This window comes from Uloborus diversus, chromosome 1 (assembly GCF_026930045.1).
Source record: "Uloborus diversus isolate 005 chromosome 1, Udiv.v.3.1, whole genome shotgun sequence".
Classification (NCBI taxonomy): Eukaryota; Metazoa; Arthropoda; class Arachnida; order Araneae; family Uloboridae; genus Uloborus; species Uloborus diversus.
Window position 1 is genome coordinate 190,653,079 of NC_072731.1, and position 20,530 is coordinate 190,673,608.

At 32.9% G+C, this 20,530-nt stretch overlaps 1 protein-coding gene across 2 annotated transcripts in view; it reads left to right on the plus strand.

Annotated features, from left to right (window-relative positions):
• LOC129234104 (cGMP-dependent protein kinase, isozyme 2 forms cD4/T1/T3A/T3B-like) overlaps positions 1-20,530 on the plus strand; it is a 140,280-nt gene that overhangs the window by 85,541 nt on the left and 34,209 nt on the right. Inside the window, exons 1-5 of one of the 2 annotated variants that reach the window (XM_054867996.1) lie at positions 7,881-8,207; positions 15,186-15,352; positions 16,629-16,742; positions 19,815-19,920; positions 20,265-20,328. In XM_054867996.1, the coding sequence (XP_054723971.1) occupies positions 7,906-8,207; positions 15,186-15,352; positions 16,629-16,742; positions 19,815-19,920; positions 20,265-20,328 (753 nt within the window). In that variant the 5' untranslated portion in view covers positions 7,881-7,905. Of the gene's footprint in view, positions 1-7,880; positions 8,208-15,185; positions 15,353-16,628; positions 16,743-19,814; positions 19,921-20,264; positions 20,329-20,530 lie in introns of those variants that run through there. The other variant, XM_054867995.1, reaches the window with a different exon arrangement.

Here is a 20,530-nt window from a genome sequence, read left to right on the forward strand (position 1 = left end):
TTTTTTTTAAAACCTTTTTGTGAAACGAAATATTTACTAAAAAGTTGGAATATGGGCTGAATGTTTTTTCAACATTTTTTTTGTTTTTGTTTATGATGCGATACTAATTAAAAATAAAACATACCACACATAGTGCGATTCATTTATTATGTTTTACACCGTTCTTTGTAAAACAAATAAAAACAGCTCATCCTAATACGTTTTTTACCTTCCAGACGCAAATGAAATATGATCCCTACCAAACTACTTGACCGCGCGATTTCTAATATAAGATATCGACTTCGAAAATCTTACGTAAGAATTTGTTTGACACACTCCCTCCCCCCTAAGTAAGGATATGTTGGAATTTTTCCAATCCCCGCCCCTCTTCCTCCGGACCCTTACGTAATTAATGAATGGCCCCTAAGAAACGCTTGAAAATTATACATTGTAATGAAGGAATAATTTAGTTAAGGCATCTCTTTTTAAAATGCGTTTCAAACGGCTTACTTACTATTTCTAACATCTTGAGCATTACTCACATATCTGTTAAATTGGGTTAAGCTGGCATTACATTTTGTTCCTGTGATTTAGTTGATGTTTTTGGCCTTCAGTATGCGGTAGATTGTGATATTATACATAGAAGGCCTTCAAGCATCAGATGATACAATTTTTTTTATCATTTTGTAGTCTGCTCCGTCTATTCGACGTTACCAAGATTGGATTTTGCTTCGTTTTTTCATTATGTATTTCGCTCTCAGAAGTTCCGAACCGCTTCACCCTCGGTCTACATTTAAATAAAAAAGTCTGCTTAAAAATACGTGGATGTTACGTCCATTTAAAACTATTTTATGGCCGACATCCCCTAGTACACTTATCATTAAGATTATTTACAGCGCATAACGTTATGTATTTTTATTTCCTATCAATCTTAAATGACGTGAATTAGCAATGTGGAAATTTTGTATTTGGATGAAGTTTTGCTATTTAAGTTCATCTATATAAGTGTTTTTTTTTTCCCTGAAAAAAAACGTATCTTGACCCCAAAAAAACCTTCTAAATGTAAAATTTGCTTGAAGCCCTGAAAAGATGAGTGAAATCAAACCCAGAGAGAGAGAGAGTTTGTAACTATGGCGACAAAAATGTCATTTTCTAAATAAACATCAAAAACAATCGTTGTAATCTGTTAGCGTGGTAATCTGAAAAATCCGAGCAACATCAGTTCAGCATCATTTCAGTTATGTTCTTCAGCAGTTTTAGCAACCAAAAGTGATTTGGTCTTATTCGGAACGTGGGCCATAATAAGGAAAACTCTGAGCAAAGATAACTTCGCACAAAAATGCCAAAAAAGTACTATTAAACTAAAACGAATTGAAAGTCTTTAATTATACATGAAATCACATTTGATGATTTCAAAAACATTATCGAAAATTCCATGTTTACTTCCATGGAAAGGAGAAATGAACGATCATCATATTTGGTGCAACTGAAAAACCTTTTAATTTTTTTTCGTTACTCATACGCACAACTCATGCATATATGTGTAGCATATATGCAACAAATAATCAAATTCCACACCCGATACTCCAATGACATATTATAAAAATCACAGGTAAAAAAATTACGGTACACAGCGACATTTATCTTTTTTGCTGACTACATGAATTAGGCTAAAAGAACAATATGCAACTTTTTCATGCTAAAGTAACCTCCACTGAACTACGTTGAAGCAAAACTTCCAGAAAAATAAGATCAGGTACTTTTTACATCAGTCTTCTGTAATAACCTTTGCTTGACTTCATGTTAGGCTTTCTGATGACGGTCTAGTGAATTTTTAGTATGTTACATAGAAAAACGTGGCGCTATTGGTCTTTTTAACCTTACTTGGCAAACCTAACTAAAATACCTATATTGATAACATGAACACTTCGCGACACCCCTCGCCTCTTACCATGGCACCCAGTTTGAGAACCCCTGACCTAGAGGATTAGTGGCACTGCACAAAGTCAAAATTCCGAATGTTAGGGATGTTCACGAAGCTATGATTTACGGATCAAACATAAACGTTTGTTTTCGGAACATTACCAAATACAAATGAACTGAAATGTTAACTAACTTATACTGCGTCATATTTGTTTTTACAAATATTAGTATTTTTTTCCTCTCTTAAAATTTTCTGTGTTTGAGTTGTGACAGTGTTCTCTAGGTGTGTGATATACTCGCTTCCTTAATTTATTATTTAGAACGTAACCGTATAGTGACGGGCTTCTCACCAACAAGCTTCGTTTTTGTTATAAATTAATTTAAACTGGTTTTTATTTTGGTTAGTCTATTGTCATTGCGCTTTGACGCGGTAAATAACTACAGTCAAATATGTCTTAGTGGCAGGAAGTTATCAAGTGCATGACGACTGAAATGAATTGTTGATTCTCGCCAAAGCGTAGAATGTCAAACACATTTATGCTTGGGTCAGCGCGATGCGTTTTATTAGATCCGCATTTTTAACGCGTGTGCTGTTTCTTTTTCTCTTTTTTTGATATCGTTGATAGTTTTTCCCGTTTGTGCTTGGTAGCGCACTTTATTATCGTATTCGAAACCCCTGTATCATCCTTTGTGTCTGTCGCTTATTTTTAAATGCCAGTTCTTCAAATATTTGAGTGAAAGGACTTCTTTTCACGGTGAATAACTTTAAGAAAAATCCAGTAATCAAATTCAGGTTTCCATCAATCGTCTGTGTTATTTTTTTTACGAAAATTGTGAAATAATATGCTACTTATTTATTTGTTGTGTTTATTTTGCATTAAAAATCTTGGTAACGTGGCACTGTGTTGGATGTCACTGCAATCTACTTTGGATTAATTGTAATGGTGGGAAAGGAGAAAGTATTTCTAAATTGTAGGGCAAATGAGCTTAAAATCAGGACGTGATAAAACGCTTTATTTTGCAAGAACAACTAATTTTATTTCAAAATAAAATGTTCGTCTTTTTATTTTTAAGTTACAAACATAAAAGCGGTGTTTAAATAACACAAATAATAATGTTAGAATTGCTAAAGGGGTCGTTTCCAAAATTTTAAAAGTATGTTTTTCTGTAACAACAGGCTTAAAAACATAGGATCGAACTATTTTTTAAATAATTTGTTTAAGTTTAACATTAAAAAAAAAATAATACTTAAATCGGTGCGCTTTCATTGTTTACATTTCTTGCCGATGACATCACAAATGATGAAATGCCATTCTGCGTTGCCATTCACAGAGCAAAATATTTAATTCGCATCTTTACTCACGTGTATTGGCAACGATATGGTTGATAGCAAGCGTAGAGCGCAATTTTAATTCGCTTCTTGCTTATCATAACGTGGAAACGTGGTAGAAAGATGTGCCAAAGAGCATCATTTGTGACGTCATCAAGACCACACCTTGTTTAAAAAATCGGACTGTTTAAAAAATTAATTAAAAAATAACTGTTCGGAAAATGGAAGAATTTTCTGGCTCCATGTTATTATTATTATTATTTTTTGGTTATTCTATCAATTTCAGTGACTAAAAATACTACTTTTGACTGAAGGAAACAACCCCTTTGTGCAATTTTAGCGTTGTTATGTTTGTATTTTATTTTTCATCTGAATCCTCTGTAAGACCGTTCATGACGAAGACGTTAGTTGGAAAATAAAATTATTTTGTCAATAATAATTCTAATTTATGTATACAAAATGTTTCTAGATTTTATTTGCTTGTAGTTCAAACCTAAAATGTGAATAGCATAAAAATATTTTCACGAAAGCTTGCTCATTTATCAGGGGTGCCCTTCTTCCCCCTCTCCCCCACCCAAAAAAAAAAACAATGGAGCACTCTCTTCAAATTGTTATAGAGAACCCCCCAAGCACGAGACCCCCCTCAAAATTGAAAACGCCCTCTAAATTTGTTATTGGCTCAGTCTACGCCTTGATCCCCTTCGTGAGCGCACCTCTGCATTTATACACAGGGAGCGAGGGGGAGGGGGGATCGGGTGTAGATAGTTTTAAAGACAGCGAAAAAGATCTGTCGTTTTGTGAGTCCTTTTTGTTAAGCGAGAAAAAAGTAATCAATAAATAAACAAATAACAATTTAAAAAAATCTCCAAATCAAATTTGTTAAAAATATTAAATGTCGAATTCTTTATCGAAAACGTATATCTAAATTTCGATTTCGTTATCTCTTTTTCTTCTTTTTTTTTCAGTTCTAAACAACAGTTTTACATAAACTAAGGGTTTTACACAAACTAAACTTTCGCTGGATATCCTGCATCCAATGGTACCAATACTGACCTGGTAGACAGTCACAGTTCGGAGGAGATAGAGTTGCCGACACACACAGACAGACGCGCAGGTTTTAATAGTATATGTGCTCATAAATGGAATCTTAGAAATTTCTGCATCGTTTAAACTTTTAATAACAATTTAAAGTTTAAACGTTAAATTCATTGAAATTAAATAATTTCAATGAGAGCAATTGGGAATTAAAATATGTGCTTTCATAATAATTTAAAGGAAAAAAAAGGTATTGTGTTGCTAAGTCTAACTTTTAAAAAGTTGATATATAATAACAATCTAAGTGAGGCAGGTTGGGATACTGTCCCAAGCTGCTGTACAGTACAGAAAAGCCTATGTCTTTGTACTTAATCTTCGATGAGTTTAACTGAACTAAAATTGAGAAAATGGCTACTGAGATACAGAAAAATGATTTTTCTTTCTCGGTATAGTTTTAAAAAATTAAAATGACAGAAATGGTGAGATCTAGAAAAGAAAATAGGAAGATCCCTGCTGTTGATGTCTCTTCTCTTGAAACAGCAGCAGAAAATGTTCTTAGTAATAAGGTTTCAATTATTTAAGATGACAATTATTAGGATTATTGCTGGCGTCCCAAGGTACCACACCTACTGGGGCAGGTTAGGACTTTGTAATGACCTTCTAATTTTTTTTTCTGAAGATTTAATTTGATGAAATAGTGGAGTAAAATAAATTTTCATTGAAGCAAAAATGTCTAAATTGCATGTTCAGCTAAGTTTGGTGAAAATTGGTTTGAAAATAAAATTTCTAAAAATCATTAACTGAAATGTGTCTCAAGGTGCCCACCTACCCCCTACCAATTGGTTTTAAGAATTCGAAAATCTAAAGCTATATCATTTTTAAACGTGTCAGCTTTAAGCGATCCGATGAAGCATAATGATTTTCCCTATTCTTAAACTATTTTGATGTTATAGTTTAATAATGAAATCTGAATTACTTTATAAGTTTAAAATTGATGTGCGACGCCGTTTACTTTGATTTTTGATTGCATTTTCAACCAAAATACTGTGCATTTGTCACTCTTTTCGGTGTTATTCGCCGCTTCTTTAAATTTGTACCGAGATACCTTTTGTACGTTTTATAATTGACTAGTTTACAAGTTTTAAGACAAAAATCCCATTCATGGAATCCGTGGCTTAATCCTTCATGTGTTTCTGTTCTAAAATTAAGGTATAGGGCCATTCGACCGAAAACCTTCATTGTGTCCCGCACGTGACCCCTCATATATTTCATTAAAATTAATACTTTTAAATATCGATGAGCAAATATTTTCTGCTTAACAAATGACCAACTTATGTGAGATTTCTTAAGCAAAATATTTCGTCATTACCCTCTAAAATTATTGCTTTTTAATGAAATATATGAACCGTCACGTTCATATATATTTCATTACAAATGTTATAAATTTATAATATTACAAATTGTTTAAAATACAATAACGTTTTGATTGTATTGTAAACAACTCGAAATTTTTATTCATTGACATCATTGGAACATACGTTTTATCTTTTGAGCATTGCTATTGACCTACAGACTGCAGACGGTGCTTCATCCTCAGCTGATGCATGGCCTCACTCCACATTAATTATGCCTTTTTGCTTTAATTATTGCTTCCCTCCCCCCTTATCACCAAAAATAGTGATATATTAATAACTTATTATCTCGAAATTTTTATCCATTGACATCATTGGAACATATGTTTTATCTTTTGAGCAATGCTATTGACCTACAGACTATAGACGGTGCTTCATCCTCGGCTGATGCATGGCCTTACTCCACATTAATTATTGCTTTTTGAAAGTCAATTTTTGACCCTGAGTCATCTGCTTTTACAGAATATTGACTTTGCCATTTTTTGAGCAAAGCCTTATCTTGATGATTGACGCAAACTGAGATGGTTATTCTTTTTATCTTTCGACTATCTTTTTTTTTTCTTTTCTATTCTCTCTTTCTCAGCTTCCTTTCACATCCCGCGATGATTTGCAATCCTTGATCTCTGCATAAGAGTAAATATGTTTCAGCCAGATGATTTTTCAAAGAACTTCGGTGGCGTGATTTTTCTGTGACGCGTGGTACGATTAACGTTTCATCGTTGGAAATCTTCAGCGAGGAGTTAGTGCTCTTTGGAAAAAAATAGTTCGTGCAGTAAACAACCAATCGCCACTTGAGAGAAGTGTTTTTTTTTAAAGGAAAAAATAATCCGTATTTTTAAATTTTTTAAATTGAATATTATTATTTAAAGGCCTTTAATAGAACTTGTGCTATATTTAGTTCTTCTTGGCGGTAGAACAACAAAAAAAATTTCTGGATAGAGAAGTGCAAGATTTTTCGATTTAATTTTCTTCAGTATCGGCAACTGATGTTCAACGAGGATAAGTACTTTTATCTTTCCGAAGTTATATTTTCTGAGGCAGATTTTTTTTTTTTGGAATCGAAACAAAAGTTTATAGTCCTCGCTTTTTTGATGTTCCAATTAAGTTTTTATTAAACTTATTTTACTCTAAATAATATGGAGGTTTCTTGATAGTTGCTTAAAGGCATGTTAAAGATTGTTATGTTATTTGAAATGCCAAATAAAATATATCATTTTGAAGGTTTAGTTTGCGGGATGAAAACTTTTCATTGCTATCATACGCTTCATCGAAACTCTTTTTGGACAAGAGAATTTTTTAAAGTCATTTATATTGCAGCATATTTGATTGATTATTGAGTCTTGTGTTCATATTTTTTTACTGATAAATAAATTTGTTTCCTGCTTTTTGAACTTTTAAAACTAGTGAACTACTCTAATATTCAGAAAAATTAGAGACGTGATATTTCCATGCATAGAAAGGATTGAAAATATTGCAATGGTATAGCTTCAAATATTTACGTGGCACAATAGCTGTAACAAAAAAGGCAATTTGAATAGCATGTGCAGTTGGATGTTTATTGAATTTATACTCTGCTTTCTTTTTATTCCGTTAAAGCAGACGAAGTATCATCGGAAGTAAAGTATAGAAGCACTGTATAAATTGTTAAATATTTTTCTGACTAAAAAATTTAAAAGAAAAAGAGCAAGGTTTGTTCATGCTATCTATTTGTTCATTATATGGAGCTACCTTTAGTATTTAAATTATATTTCTGTGTTATTGATTTTGGAATAAATTGAAGGAAACGTGACATGTATAATTAGATGCGAACTTCAGTAGCATTTTTTAAAAATGTAATAAAATATTTCATTACATTCACTGTAAAGACTGTATTTTAGTCGCTTATATCATGTGTTCAATTGGAGATGATATGAATTGAAAAATCGTGTTGTTAAGAAGAATTTCATGTTGATTTCAGTTGTAGTGACAAAACGTTCAGTGGTATTTTAGTTGATATTTTTTTGCCTGTTGATGAAAGTAGAAGTGTCAAATTCTCCTTTGCCAAACGAAACAATACTTGAACGGATCATTAATCGTGTAGCCATGCGTTTCGCAACCGAAACTAAAGCAAAGACTATCAACACGTCATTAGCCGCTAGGATTGTGCAGTCGCTCGACCTGTTGCCGACATTCGAGAACTACCCTTCGGTGTGTTCGGACGGCCTGAAATACCTGTCGGCGCTCCCGATGCGGTGTCGGCGCGCACTGACCTCCAGGTTCTACAATTTCCTGGCGCGGCCGCCCGCCCTGGACCTATTTGAGGTACTGCATCGGCGCGCCGACTCGGCGGCAAGCTGGCTGGACCCGCCCTTCTGGTCATTCGTTTTTCGGAAAAAGGAACTCCTAGAATATGCGTGGAGGTTGTTGTCCAAAGATGAAGTGACCCTCGACAAGATAGAGACTGTGATTCGGAAGAAATTGCTGGTTTTTCTTGTGCATCAGTTGCATGGGGTATTAGTGCACTTGTGTCCACTCTGCAAAAGAGACAGGTAGGTGCGATCAGACTTAGATTCGACAAAGCATTACATATTTTATTGCATTTGCAAAATCGTTTCATATACAGGGCTGCCGAGAACCATGGCGGGCCTCTTGTCAGCTTGGTTGCCCCCACCCCCCTCTCCTCCGCCCATAAAACTTATAAAATTTATACTACAACGATTCCGAACCAGGCCCTGTCAAGCATCGGGCCCCTAGTAGGCTGACAGGGCCTCTCGTCTGCCCTGTTCATATAGACAACTGGAGAATCGGCAAATTAAGTTTGAAACACAAACTCAGAAGGTAAATGGTTGAATTTTAACTATTCAAAAACTATTTTTTTCATAAATGTATTTCAGTTAAAGTTTGAAATAATAATTTAGACTTCACGATGACACCTAGGATAAATTTCCTAGATGTCAAGATGAAAAATTTGGATCATTTTCGAGTCATTCACATAATATGAAGTTATAAAATAATGGTGCTTTTTTCATTTGAAACATTAAAACAACAACGGGTCAAGTGGATCAGCTTTGCGGGCGGGATGTGGCCCGCAGGCCGTAGGTTGGACACCACTGCACTATATATGTTTTCCTGCGAAGTGTAAATTATTTCATTGAAACTCAGGAAACAGAGAAGAATAAATTCAGTATCCCTCCTAGACGCAGTCCCGCCACAGACTTCCTTTCAGAATTTCTTGGACCTTATTTTTTTTTTAATATAAAGAAGTCAAATAGGTGCTATATGGTTTCCTGAACGTAGACCTGCCACAGACTTCCTTTCAAAATTTCTTTGACCTTACTTTTTTTTAATATAAAGAGGTCAAAGAAATTCTGAAAGGAAGTCTGTGGCTGGCCCCTTAGTCCGGCTTTGTAAGTTGTTACAAGTTATTTTCAAACCTGGGGAAGGGGTGCTTTTTGTTCCAAAAGGAACTCCATAATGCGTTTTTAATCTGTTTCTTTTTAATTGTCGGTTTAAATCTTTGCGAATCAAATAAGATTCGAAGCAATCTTCGGGGGGTTGGTGAGCGTCAACGAGCAGGGGGCGGAACTCCTTATATATATATATATATATATATATTTATATATATATATATATATATAATATAATATATATATATATATATATATATATATATATATATATATATATATATATATATATATATATATATATATATAGTGCAAAAACCTAATTAATGTCCTTTATTTAAATTTTCTTTTAAACTAAAATTTAAGAAATTATATTAAAACAATTGAAAATTGCTCCACTGTACCCCCCCCCCCCCCCCCACCCGCTCATACTTTCTTTTTAACGACTGTCTACGTTTTGGTTTTAGAACTTAAATATTCGCGCATTGATGAAAAGTAGCATATTTTAAAAACATATTTACTAACAATGAACTAGTTTTTGTCTAAAAAGGTATGAGCGTTATTCGGTTGAATAGACGTTCGCAGTATCGGTAGTCATCTCGTATCTCGGTTATTTGGAAAAACTTGTTCCGCTCCGAATAGTTTTCATTTGCTTCATTTTACTTGCGTTTAGTGATGAATATATATTAAAGAAAATTTCTGTACCACTTGTATTTAGACTGTAACTTAGTACTTCTCTTGGTACTATAACAGATTTTTCCAAAATAATTTTCTATTGTTTTGATTATCGCAATTTGCTGCATTAGTCATTTTTATTAATAATATTGTATAAAAGAATGGATTTATACTTGAATGATTTATCCCTGTAAAAATTACTCGTTGTTGCGATTTTGTAAAATGTTGCGCTCATGTATTTTTTTAATGTAATTGTTGTCGAAACTTGATACGACAAGACTTCGGCTTCACTGTAAAAGCCACGTGTTGTTCAAAAATTTTGGTTTTTGGATGCCTCTAAATTATACTCGTGTTCTTAGGTGTAAAATATTGAAAGGAATGATTAGGGGCGGGGGATAAAAACTAAAGGTTAGAATTGATAATTTAGTTCGTTCTATTACATTTACATAAATTGATTGTTTCTGAACGGCATACTAGAAAAAATAAAGTCATATTTTGAAAGTAAGGCTCAATGAACAAGTTTTTATTTTTTAAATAGTCGCATATTACATATCACTTAATAATTACATATCACTTATGGAATTAAAATTTTGCACATCATCAGTTGTTTTTTCAGTTTTGAGCCTTGTATAAAATTATATACAAAACTACGTTTAACAAACTCAAAAAGTATGTAAAAACGCTCAATTAGCAAAAAAAAAAAAACCTGACTCGCACGTGAAGAGTTTTTCTCTAAGATGGGAAATGTTTCTCATTATGCAAGGTTTGTACAAGTTCTTGATTTTGGACAGTAATACCCTAAGGTTTTTTTTAATACCCTAAGGTTTTTATTGAAAAAAAGAAAGATTTTTCGTCTTTTAAATCTCATCTCTTAATTTCGCTCTAAAATTCTTTAAATGTTTCATCATTACAAATTGAGAAAAGAAAAATGCCATTTTAAAATAAATACTCCAAACGAAAAAACTATTCAAAATTTAGTCGAAAAGTTTATTCAGTGTTCTCAAACTGGGGATTCTATTGAAATGTATTTGTTTGCAAGTTACATCATTCGTTGATGATGCTAAATGCTATTATAAAATGCTAACTGATGCTCATTTTATTATTTTTATAAGGTTCATTTTTCCAAGATCATACTGATAATGTATTATCGATAAGAAACTTTAATATTTAAGCTACAAATGAACGTATTTTTCCATATATTTCATTTCTTTATGTATTTTTTTACAACAACGATTTTTATATTTTTTGATACTAACTTGCGTAACATAGGTGAAAGATTTTACTGCGTAGTTTATAACCAAAATGTTGAACTTTTTTTAAAAATTTTAATTTCATTTTTTATTTATGCTAGACTCACACTGAAATAAGTATAACGACGTTTCTCGGCTATCCTTTTAATGGTATCCGACTTTCTTTGAAACAATTTACTGGTGTTTTACTTTTTGAAATAAATTGTAATGCAATTAACGTAAATTACGTTCGCCAACCATAAAAAGTTTCGCTGTGCCGAAAATTCTTGTTAACGGAAGTTCGTTATGAAAATAGTTCAAAGAGATAAAGAAAGAACGAAAGAAGAATAGCTTCAAGTTATCAAAATTCCACATCACAATCTGCCAAAACCCATTCAATCTTCTCACGTGCAAGTCACGTGACTATTCTGTGTATGAAAATTAAACTTTCAGCCTGTAGCTGGAGGATAGGGCAAAGGTAATCACATTATTAAATACCGCAATGTAATTTCATATTCGCTATTCAAACGAAATTGCACATACCGAGGACCCACAACTCCGTAATTTTGCTGTCAACGTGTTCTTTTTATCCGCAGATCCTAGCTTCCTGCTGGAGGTTCCACGAATACATTTTCAATGTTTTCGAAAATATTGTTTTATTCTTCTCTGGTTTGTCATTAATTTAAATTCTTTTCAAGAAAAGTAATTTCCTTGAAAAACCCGTTTGTCGCTTTATTACACGACTATTTGCATTTTACAAACGCCCGTTGCTTCTAACAGAAGTTTTCGTTTTGATTCAGTAAATCTCAAAGCATTATTTTATTTTTTCGTGGGATGTGATTATGTAGAAAGATTTCAAGGAAATTACTTTTGTGCCTTAGCGTAGAGTGATGCATTTGCCGGTCTTCTTCAGTTAATGAATCGGCTTCAGAGTAAGGCCGTTAAAAGGCACTATAGTTAAGGTAAAGAGAAACCTGACCGTTATAACGTTGTAATTCATTTTATAGCGGAATGTTTTACGAAAGACGAGAAACTATGCTAACAGGGCAGTGCTACTCTTTTGAATATCAATATTTTCTGTTGCATTAAAAATAAAGATCACGACGTTAACAACAACCATTTTTGCCAGGAAAAGAGAGAACCTCATTTTTATCCCCAATACAAAGTTCTATCAACCTGTCCGATAGTGAATCCCAACGTTACACAATGAGTCATTTAGAGAAATATTTTTTTCAGATAAACAACGTTCTCAGATTTGCGGAGGTGAATTCAAAATGTAAAAGTAAAACTGATAAGGAAACTCCTTTTGTTAGTTTTGGCAGTAAATTTTAGCATTCGGCAATTTACTCCTACACTGACGCATTTTATCTTCTGTCAAAGACGATTCATTGGAACATAATGAGACAAAAAAATTGCTTAGGAAAATTAATGGCTAAAATTGATGGCCTATCTTCTTTATGGCAACATGTCAGTGATTTCAACATGAAAAAAGCGAAAAGTCATGTTTGACATCAGAGATATTTTTAGCGCCCCTTCAAGCGTATTTCACGCATTGAAAATCGAATATACGCCTCAAAAATTTAGTCTAACGTACTTTCCCGATTTGTATTTTAAATAAAAATTTTATAATCGTGAAAAATGAGGGAGTGGGGAGCAATTAGGATTTATTCATCTAATGCTTTTTTTAACTCTAAAATTTAAATAACAAAAAAAAAAAAAAATATATATATACACACTTTTTTTCTACCCCCCCCCCCCCTATTCTCTTATCCTTGGGAGTTAGTTTTCACTATGGAATTGATCACTTTCATTACTGTTTTTGTATATTTCATTCCTCCAAGAAAAATTTCACTCCTCTAAAAATGTTGAGGAGTGTTTCTTTTCTCCTCTACAACACTCCTCAGCATTATTAGAGGAGTGTCGTGACAACCTGGAAAAAAAATCCGAGCAATTGAAAATGATTGAAAAAGGTTTAGATTTTTTTAAAATTTGATTAAGGTTTTCCTTCAGCTTCAGTTAATAAAAATCCATGAATTCTCATACATTCCTTGGTGTTTTACAATGTATAAGATGAGATTATGGAAATCATGCAATAAGGACCGGACTTCTAGTTTACATGGTCGTAAAATTACATGAAGCATACAATTGTTGAAATGTATAATACTGTCCAACCACGGATTGTATGGAATTGGCAAACATCCAGTTAAGACGAATCTATCTGAATAAGGGAGGAAAGTAAAAATTTGATGCGCGTGTTCCGCTCATTTGAATGAGATTCTGCTATCTGCAAAAGCTCAAAAACTAATAGATGCGTCCATTTACGCTTGGAAACCGTATGTTCCTTTCCATACAATCCGTGGTTAGACAGAAGTCGAAAATTCTTCTAGTATTTTTAGGCTTAGGTTTCAGTATACATGTTCCACTACATAATGTGCAGTTTTAATTCATTAATCTTTGTCTTAATGAGGGGTCAAGCCAAATCCAGGATTTCCTTCTACCCCCCCCCCTTTTTTTTTTGTAAAATTTTTTAAGTCGACATTCTGTTTTTGTTTAAATCTTTTTTAGACATACGATTTATTGTAAAATTTTTTAGGTCTTCTAAATCTTGCCGGAGCTTCAATTGGTTAAGTTCAATTTCATCTTAGTTATGTTTCCAGTGACGTTAATAGGTTAAAAAAAAAGTTTTCAACAAATTGTTAATGAAATGCAAAAAATATAGAAAAATCAAGTAACCTAATCAACAGACCCGTCATTTAGGAGGATAAATTGCCTCCTTTAGCTTTGAAAAAAAAAAATTTTTACGCATAAGTGGGCGTGGTTTTTGTTGTTTACCGATAAAATTTTCATTGAATATACACCCTTTTACCCCCTTCCAATACCCTGGAAAACTTCGAAATGATAATCTTCAAATAGCAATCAAGAAAAACTCGTCAGCATTTCTGTTGTTTTGTTGCTGTAGGCTTTATCTTCAAATGGCAACAATCTTGTGACATTGCTACTGGCTTTTTTTTTTGCTTTCTTCTTTAGGTTTTAACCTTTAAAGAAGAAAAGGTTTTTAAAAAGCTAATTATACGAGTCGCTTGATCCTTTTTAAGTATATAGAACAACTTCTGATACAATAATCACACAACCTTGATTTATATGTTAAAACTCATCTGAAACTTAAGTCTTACTTTTTGACATAAAAAATTAAAGTTATGATTAGAACTTCGAGGGTTTTGAAAAATAACCACCTTCAAAATATTGGCATAAGAAATTTACTCCATATTTATAATACTGATCTAACGCGTGTAAACTTCCACCAATAATATCTTTGCGCCATTTAACTAGTAAAAATTTTATAATAGCTCAACAAATTTCTGAAATTTCGATTTGTTGGTACATTCAGGTTTTATGGAAATATCTCAATTTGTTTTTAAAAATTTAAGAATTTGGATTTTTCTAAAATATTCCGTTTCATAATCTAAGTTTAAGCTCTTTAATATGGTAATTATTGAATGAAGTTAGTTTGCGCGTTGCTGGTAACGTTAGCTTGGGCCACTTGACGAGATTGGCGGTAAGTATTGAAGTCAGCGGATTTGTTTTACATTTTAGCAGAAATTTTAATTTGGCGTGTTTTTTTTTAAGTATTTTTTAAGTGGATTATTTTATTCAGTTTAAGAAACGAATTCTAGTTATTATTATTTTTTTTAACCACCACAAATTACCGCGCCGAATGATACAATTGCCAGTAAAGTAGAAATCTGAAGTCGTTCCATTGACCAGATTAGCAATATTTTGGTTTTTCCAAAAAATCTTAGTTTCATTGTTCTGCATGACCTTGGAGGACCTATTTATTTCACAGTGGATGCAATGAATGCTAAATTGATGTTATTCTATCCAACTTGGTTTTTGTCTGAAGTTGCTTGTTATCTTTTGTTATGATGCACCTTAAATGGAAAGTACAAGCTATTTCAAGACGATTTTAGCTAACCACAACACATTCAAACTTGAAAAACTTATCTGAGAAAAGATGAATGAATGCAATGGTCACAGGACGTAATAAAGATAAAAGACATTTCATTTATATCTCACAAGGTTTTTTTTTTTTTGGCTAGCCAGGAAATATTTCCTTCATTGTACATGTAATTAACATCAATCTTCTCAAAATATTCATAAGCGAACAATCAACATTTCGAATGCATTTCCTTATGAAGTGTTCTTTGTCTCGTTCCAGATCCAAAGAGCTTATTCAGCGAGCCATTCTAGAATGTGATTTTATGAAGAACCTAGAGACAGTTCAGATCAAGGAGATCACTGACTGTATGTATCCGGTGGAATATAGCCAAGACAGCATCATTATCAAGGAAGGGGATGCAGGCAGTGTCGTCTTTGTCATGGAAGGTAAGTTTTAAGGATTTTATTTGTTTAAAAAAAGTTTTTTTTTTTTAATTTTTATTTTTAAATTTAGTTATACCCTGTTACTAGATTAAGTATCTAAAAGTACAGCATGAGGCAGAATCAGTGCTGTAGTGCTTTAATTATATTTTCGTGTCAATGCAAGAATGAGAGGGGAATACAGAGAATATAAATTAAGTTGCAGGTTGTTATTGTCGTGCTTTGTTCATGACAGGGGTGCCCACGAGAGAGGGGAAGGACTATTGGTGCAGTCTGTAGCATTTAACTTTTTTTTTGGGGGGGGGGGGGGGAATAGGTGATTTTAGAGATTTTTAAAAATCTCATTTAGGTGAAGGGGGGGGGGAGCTCCACAGCAATTGAGGAGAATGCACCACCCCACCGTCGTTGGCTCTCCTGGGTTTGGAGAGTGAGAGGGGGAATGAGGGTTCTTCAGAAAAGGGATCGACTTCTATTCCATGTAATTGTGTGAAATTATTCTATGTTAACAATTAAAACAATATCCATTTTGTGAAGGATTCAGACTGAACAGTCAAAATTAGTCTTTTGAAGCAAAATAAGGATTTACAAATAAAATGAAAAGAAAGGTTACTGAAATAATGTTCCCAAACAGCATCCCTCCTAGTGGAAAAGAACCAAAACTACATTGAATTCCAGTCCCATTACATCCCTTGATAGAATTTGTTACTCCATGTTAAATATATATATATAAAAACTTGTATTTATTGCTAGATTTGTGTAGCACTTATTATGTAGTTGAGAAGTCCATAATTCAAGAGGTTTTAGAGTTCTGGGCTTTAAAAACTAACATTGCTATACCCTATCATTCAACTCAACATGCTAGTCCCCATCTGAACATCCAGAAAGTCCATAGTCTGCAACATTTGGGATGGGATGTGATAATCTGTTGAATTGCAATAGGGATAGTTTCTTTTGAATCACGGCTATTTCCTTTAAGACAGAAAAACTACTCAATCTAGAGTAATGTTCCTGGCGCCAGTTTTAAATTTTCTAAATATTTCTGTCACAATCTGTATTAAGTTGATATGTTTTGTTAGTAAATAAATCTATTTAAATTAGCTTGGATTAAGCACCCAATTTGTTTTATTTGAAAATCTTTTAAAAATCATCTAAGTCCTCTAAATTGAATTTGGTTTCACTCAAAAACATACCATTAGAAAAACAATGTAATTGATTTCTCTAGTATTATCTTTGTTATTTTTACTGTGGATATTAAATGTTATTACGTTATTTCTTGTTTCAGAGGGTAAAATTCAGGTTTCTAAGTCCGGTCGATATTTATGTACTCTTGGTCCTGGAAAAGTTTTTGGTGAATTAGCTATTCTATATAATTGTACCAGAACGGCAACTATCACAGGTATGTTTTCATAGTAATCCTGTTATTAAACGTTATCAAAAATTCATCATGATTAGAAAATATTATGTATGTATTATTAAAGCATAATAGTTATTTAATCAGGGGTGCCCACCAGTAGCGTAACTATGGGGTATAGCGCCCCTGGCGAACTAAAGAAATTGTGCCCTCCCCCAGGGTCGCCCACATGGGAAGTCACAAGAGGTCATTGTGACCTCCAAAAAAAATTTTTTTTTGAACATTTTGATTAATTGATTTGAAAAATAGGATGCAGCATTGCAATTTTTTTCTTATTTTCTTTTTTAGAATTAATTGTTTTCAATGATGCCCAATGTTCCATCTCAGTAGATGTTATGAATGTGTATATATATCTATATGTACCCTCTCTAGCTCTTTTCTTGCGAGTTTTTTTTTTTAAATTTTTAAAGCATTTTTCAAATTATATAATTAAAAAAAAAAACTCTTAATTCTTTTTTAAATCAGTTGAAGTGCTGCCCCCTGGCTGCTGCACCCTTGGCGAGAGCCACTCCTGCCAACCCCTAGTTGTGCTACTGGTGCCCACCTAGGGGGGGGGGGGGCTCATGGCTCAGGACGGCGCCATTAAAATTTTAAACGGGGGAATTGATGGGTATTTCTCTCATGTTGGGGGGGGGGGGGGAAGCTCAGCTCTTGCATTTGGGGGGGATCTCCGTGACATTGAGGGGGTGCTCCCTTGCCCTTGGGGAGGGGGCACCCCTGATTTAATTGGAACCGACATGTGCTTAAAGCACAACAAATATTTTGAAATTGAGAAGTAAAGAGCAAAAAGTCGAAAGCGTAAAAATTTTTTCTTATGAAAAGCACAGGATAATCAGGATGCCTGTATCATGGAGACTTGGGTTGAATTATAAAAGACTCAGCCTTTGATATATTTAGTGGTTCGAGCCATAGTTACTGGAACTTGCTTAAATTCAGTATGACAAGATATTATTGTAATAACGATGGCAGATTGGTGAAAATCATCAACTGTGAAAGTATACCCTTTGGGATGCAAAGTGTCATACAGGGGTGCTCTGATGGAAGGTTACTGTGACTTACCAAAAGAGTTTCTTGTTTGACAAATTTTGTCTGAGGATTTGGCAAATTGAGAGTCAGTATTGCTCAATGACTCTTATCATTAGATGCAGTTATGTATGCTTGCTCGTTTGTTATCATTCGGTATGATTTAGTCTCATGCGGTAAATTGAGAATTTCTCCCTCCCAAAAATCTTTGTTTGGAGCGCCGCTGCTACCATATTGGTTCCAGCGCCACCAGTTGGAGCATAACATGTTTTGATATTTGAATTTTCAATCATTTGATTTAAAAAAAAAATCCATTGATCTTTTATTTTATTAAGCATTCTGCTTCATCAAATACATTTTGAAAAGGAAAATAAAAAAGTACAATAAAGTTCAAGTGGACAGGGTTCGTACGGGTCATGGAAATCCTGGAAAGTCATGGAAAAAAAATAAGCAAATTTCAGACCTGGAAAAGTCATGGAAAATTGAAATTTTCACTGAAGGTCATGGAAATTTATTTCAAGTCATTGAAATATGTCTTGGACAAAGAGAAAGTAACAGTAACTAAAAGAGCATTAGAAATCTTGAGTGATTTAACAATATAACACACAAAAGCTATTAAAAGTGGAGAATTGAACGATCCCAAAATCAAATCTGAATTTTTAAATCTCATTACATCCTCTTCTGTCGCACTTGCCTTTTTTTGTGAGGTGATTTTACTGCTTGAGCATCACTCATTTTGAATTTACTATTATTTTCAACATTTCTTATGTTTTATATTCTGTAGTAGCGAACTTGCACATTCCAGGTTTTGCCATGCTTACTCAAAAAACGCAATTCAATTGCGTTTCGTTTCCATCACTCTTGAAAACTTTATTGTTAAATTTATCAGAGTTTATCTTAATTTGTTAAAGATTTTAGAGAATAAAGATCTTTAGTCAGGTAATAGAAGACAAAAAAAAAAAAAAAAAAAAAAAAAAATGGAATTCTAATACTCTTAACATTAGTGCCCATACACACGGCCTGCTAAACTAATCCATGCAGCCCAATGCTACGTTCAATGTCAGGAATCAAACATTATGTTCTGGAATTTCTGGACCTATTAATTTATATGCATTTGAAAATATGCAAATAAGTAAATAAAGCAAGTAAATTTGAATCAGAAGATTTATTCACTACTGAATGGTTCTTTACATTAATATCTGGTTTTGAAACAAAGAACTAAATTATGTGGCTTTACTTTACAGAACCAAAATACTGTCAAGTTATGTGGATGATTAAATGCACTGTTGACATTAAAAGGCAACTTTTGAAGCAAATTTATTGAAACTTAGTGATGACTCATTCAACCTTTATCCCATTCATTATCATTCTGCCTAGTTATAACAAACATACTAGACATTTAAGCATCATCATATTCGATTCTCTGTATTTTTACTTTACTTAAATTTATATGATGAAGACAAATAAGAATAGTTTAATTTTTTAAGTGTACACTGATATTTTTCCGGCTATGAGTAAGTGCTTCAATGAGGCAGTGGCATTCATGTAGAGGTTTTGCTAATGCTCATTTCCAGAAATTGGCAAGTTTTATATTAAATAGTGCTATTCTCTTCGTATAACAAGGTCATGAAAATTTTTATTGAAGTCATGAAAAAGTCTTGGAAAAGTCATGAAATTTTTTAATCGAAATAGAGTATGAACCCTGAGTGGATGTCATTAATGTGACCTGTCACTGTATTTCTGTTATGCAGTTTTCTCCTTGAATCAGTTTGCACATGATTTTAAAAAGTAATCTGACGCTTTCTCTCAATGTTCTGATCTGTAACCAAGGAAGAACTTAAACTTTTTGGGATACTTACAATATATGCTGAAGAATATAATTCAATAATTCTATATGGTAAAAATATTTCAAACCCCACAAGAAAAATTCAATAAATTTCTGTTAATTTTCTTTTTATACTGTGAATGCATTTTAGTTATATTTTGTAAAATTATAGAATCTAGTGTATTTTTTATAATATTTTTTTTCCTTAGCACTAAGTGACTGCAGACTCTGGGCAATAGAAAGACAATGTTTCCAAACCATAATGATGAGGACAGGTTTAGTCAGACAAGCCCAGTATACAGATTTTCTTAAAAGGTAATCAATTTGTTTGTTTATTATTATTTCAAACAAAATTCAAAAAGAATAGTTTGGAAGGTTAAGTTTTTTAACGAAGCTGAAAGAATTAGGGATGGAACTAGAAATGGTACTAGTATTATTGTGAAGAATGTTTTGCCCTAGTCCACTTTATAACTGCAGTTAGCAAAAGTGCATAATTTCTTGCATTGTTTTTGCAGTTTTAGATCTTAATATGCTTTTGTTTGTACTTTAAATAGAAGCCTTGCTAAATACGTGTATACATAAGCTTAATTTGCACACTTTTCAAATACCTATAGCATACTTTAGTCAACTGTGAACTAAAATATTTCTATTTTTTTTAGTGTCCCTACTTTTCGAAGGCTACCAGAAGAAACACTAATAAAAATAGCTGATGTCTTAGAAGAGGTACTTCAATACATTATTGTTTTGAACCATAAAATTGTTCATTAGTTTATGCTCATTTTCTTGATGCTATTATCTTGCTCTAAGGTTGATGTTGTAAGCAAAACATATCTACTTTCAATTTTTCAAAATTTTGGCACTTGATCATCTGTGATTTTGTGTATTTAAATTGTTATAAAAGAATCCATGAAGAGTAATAATAATA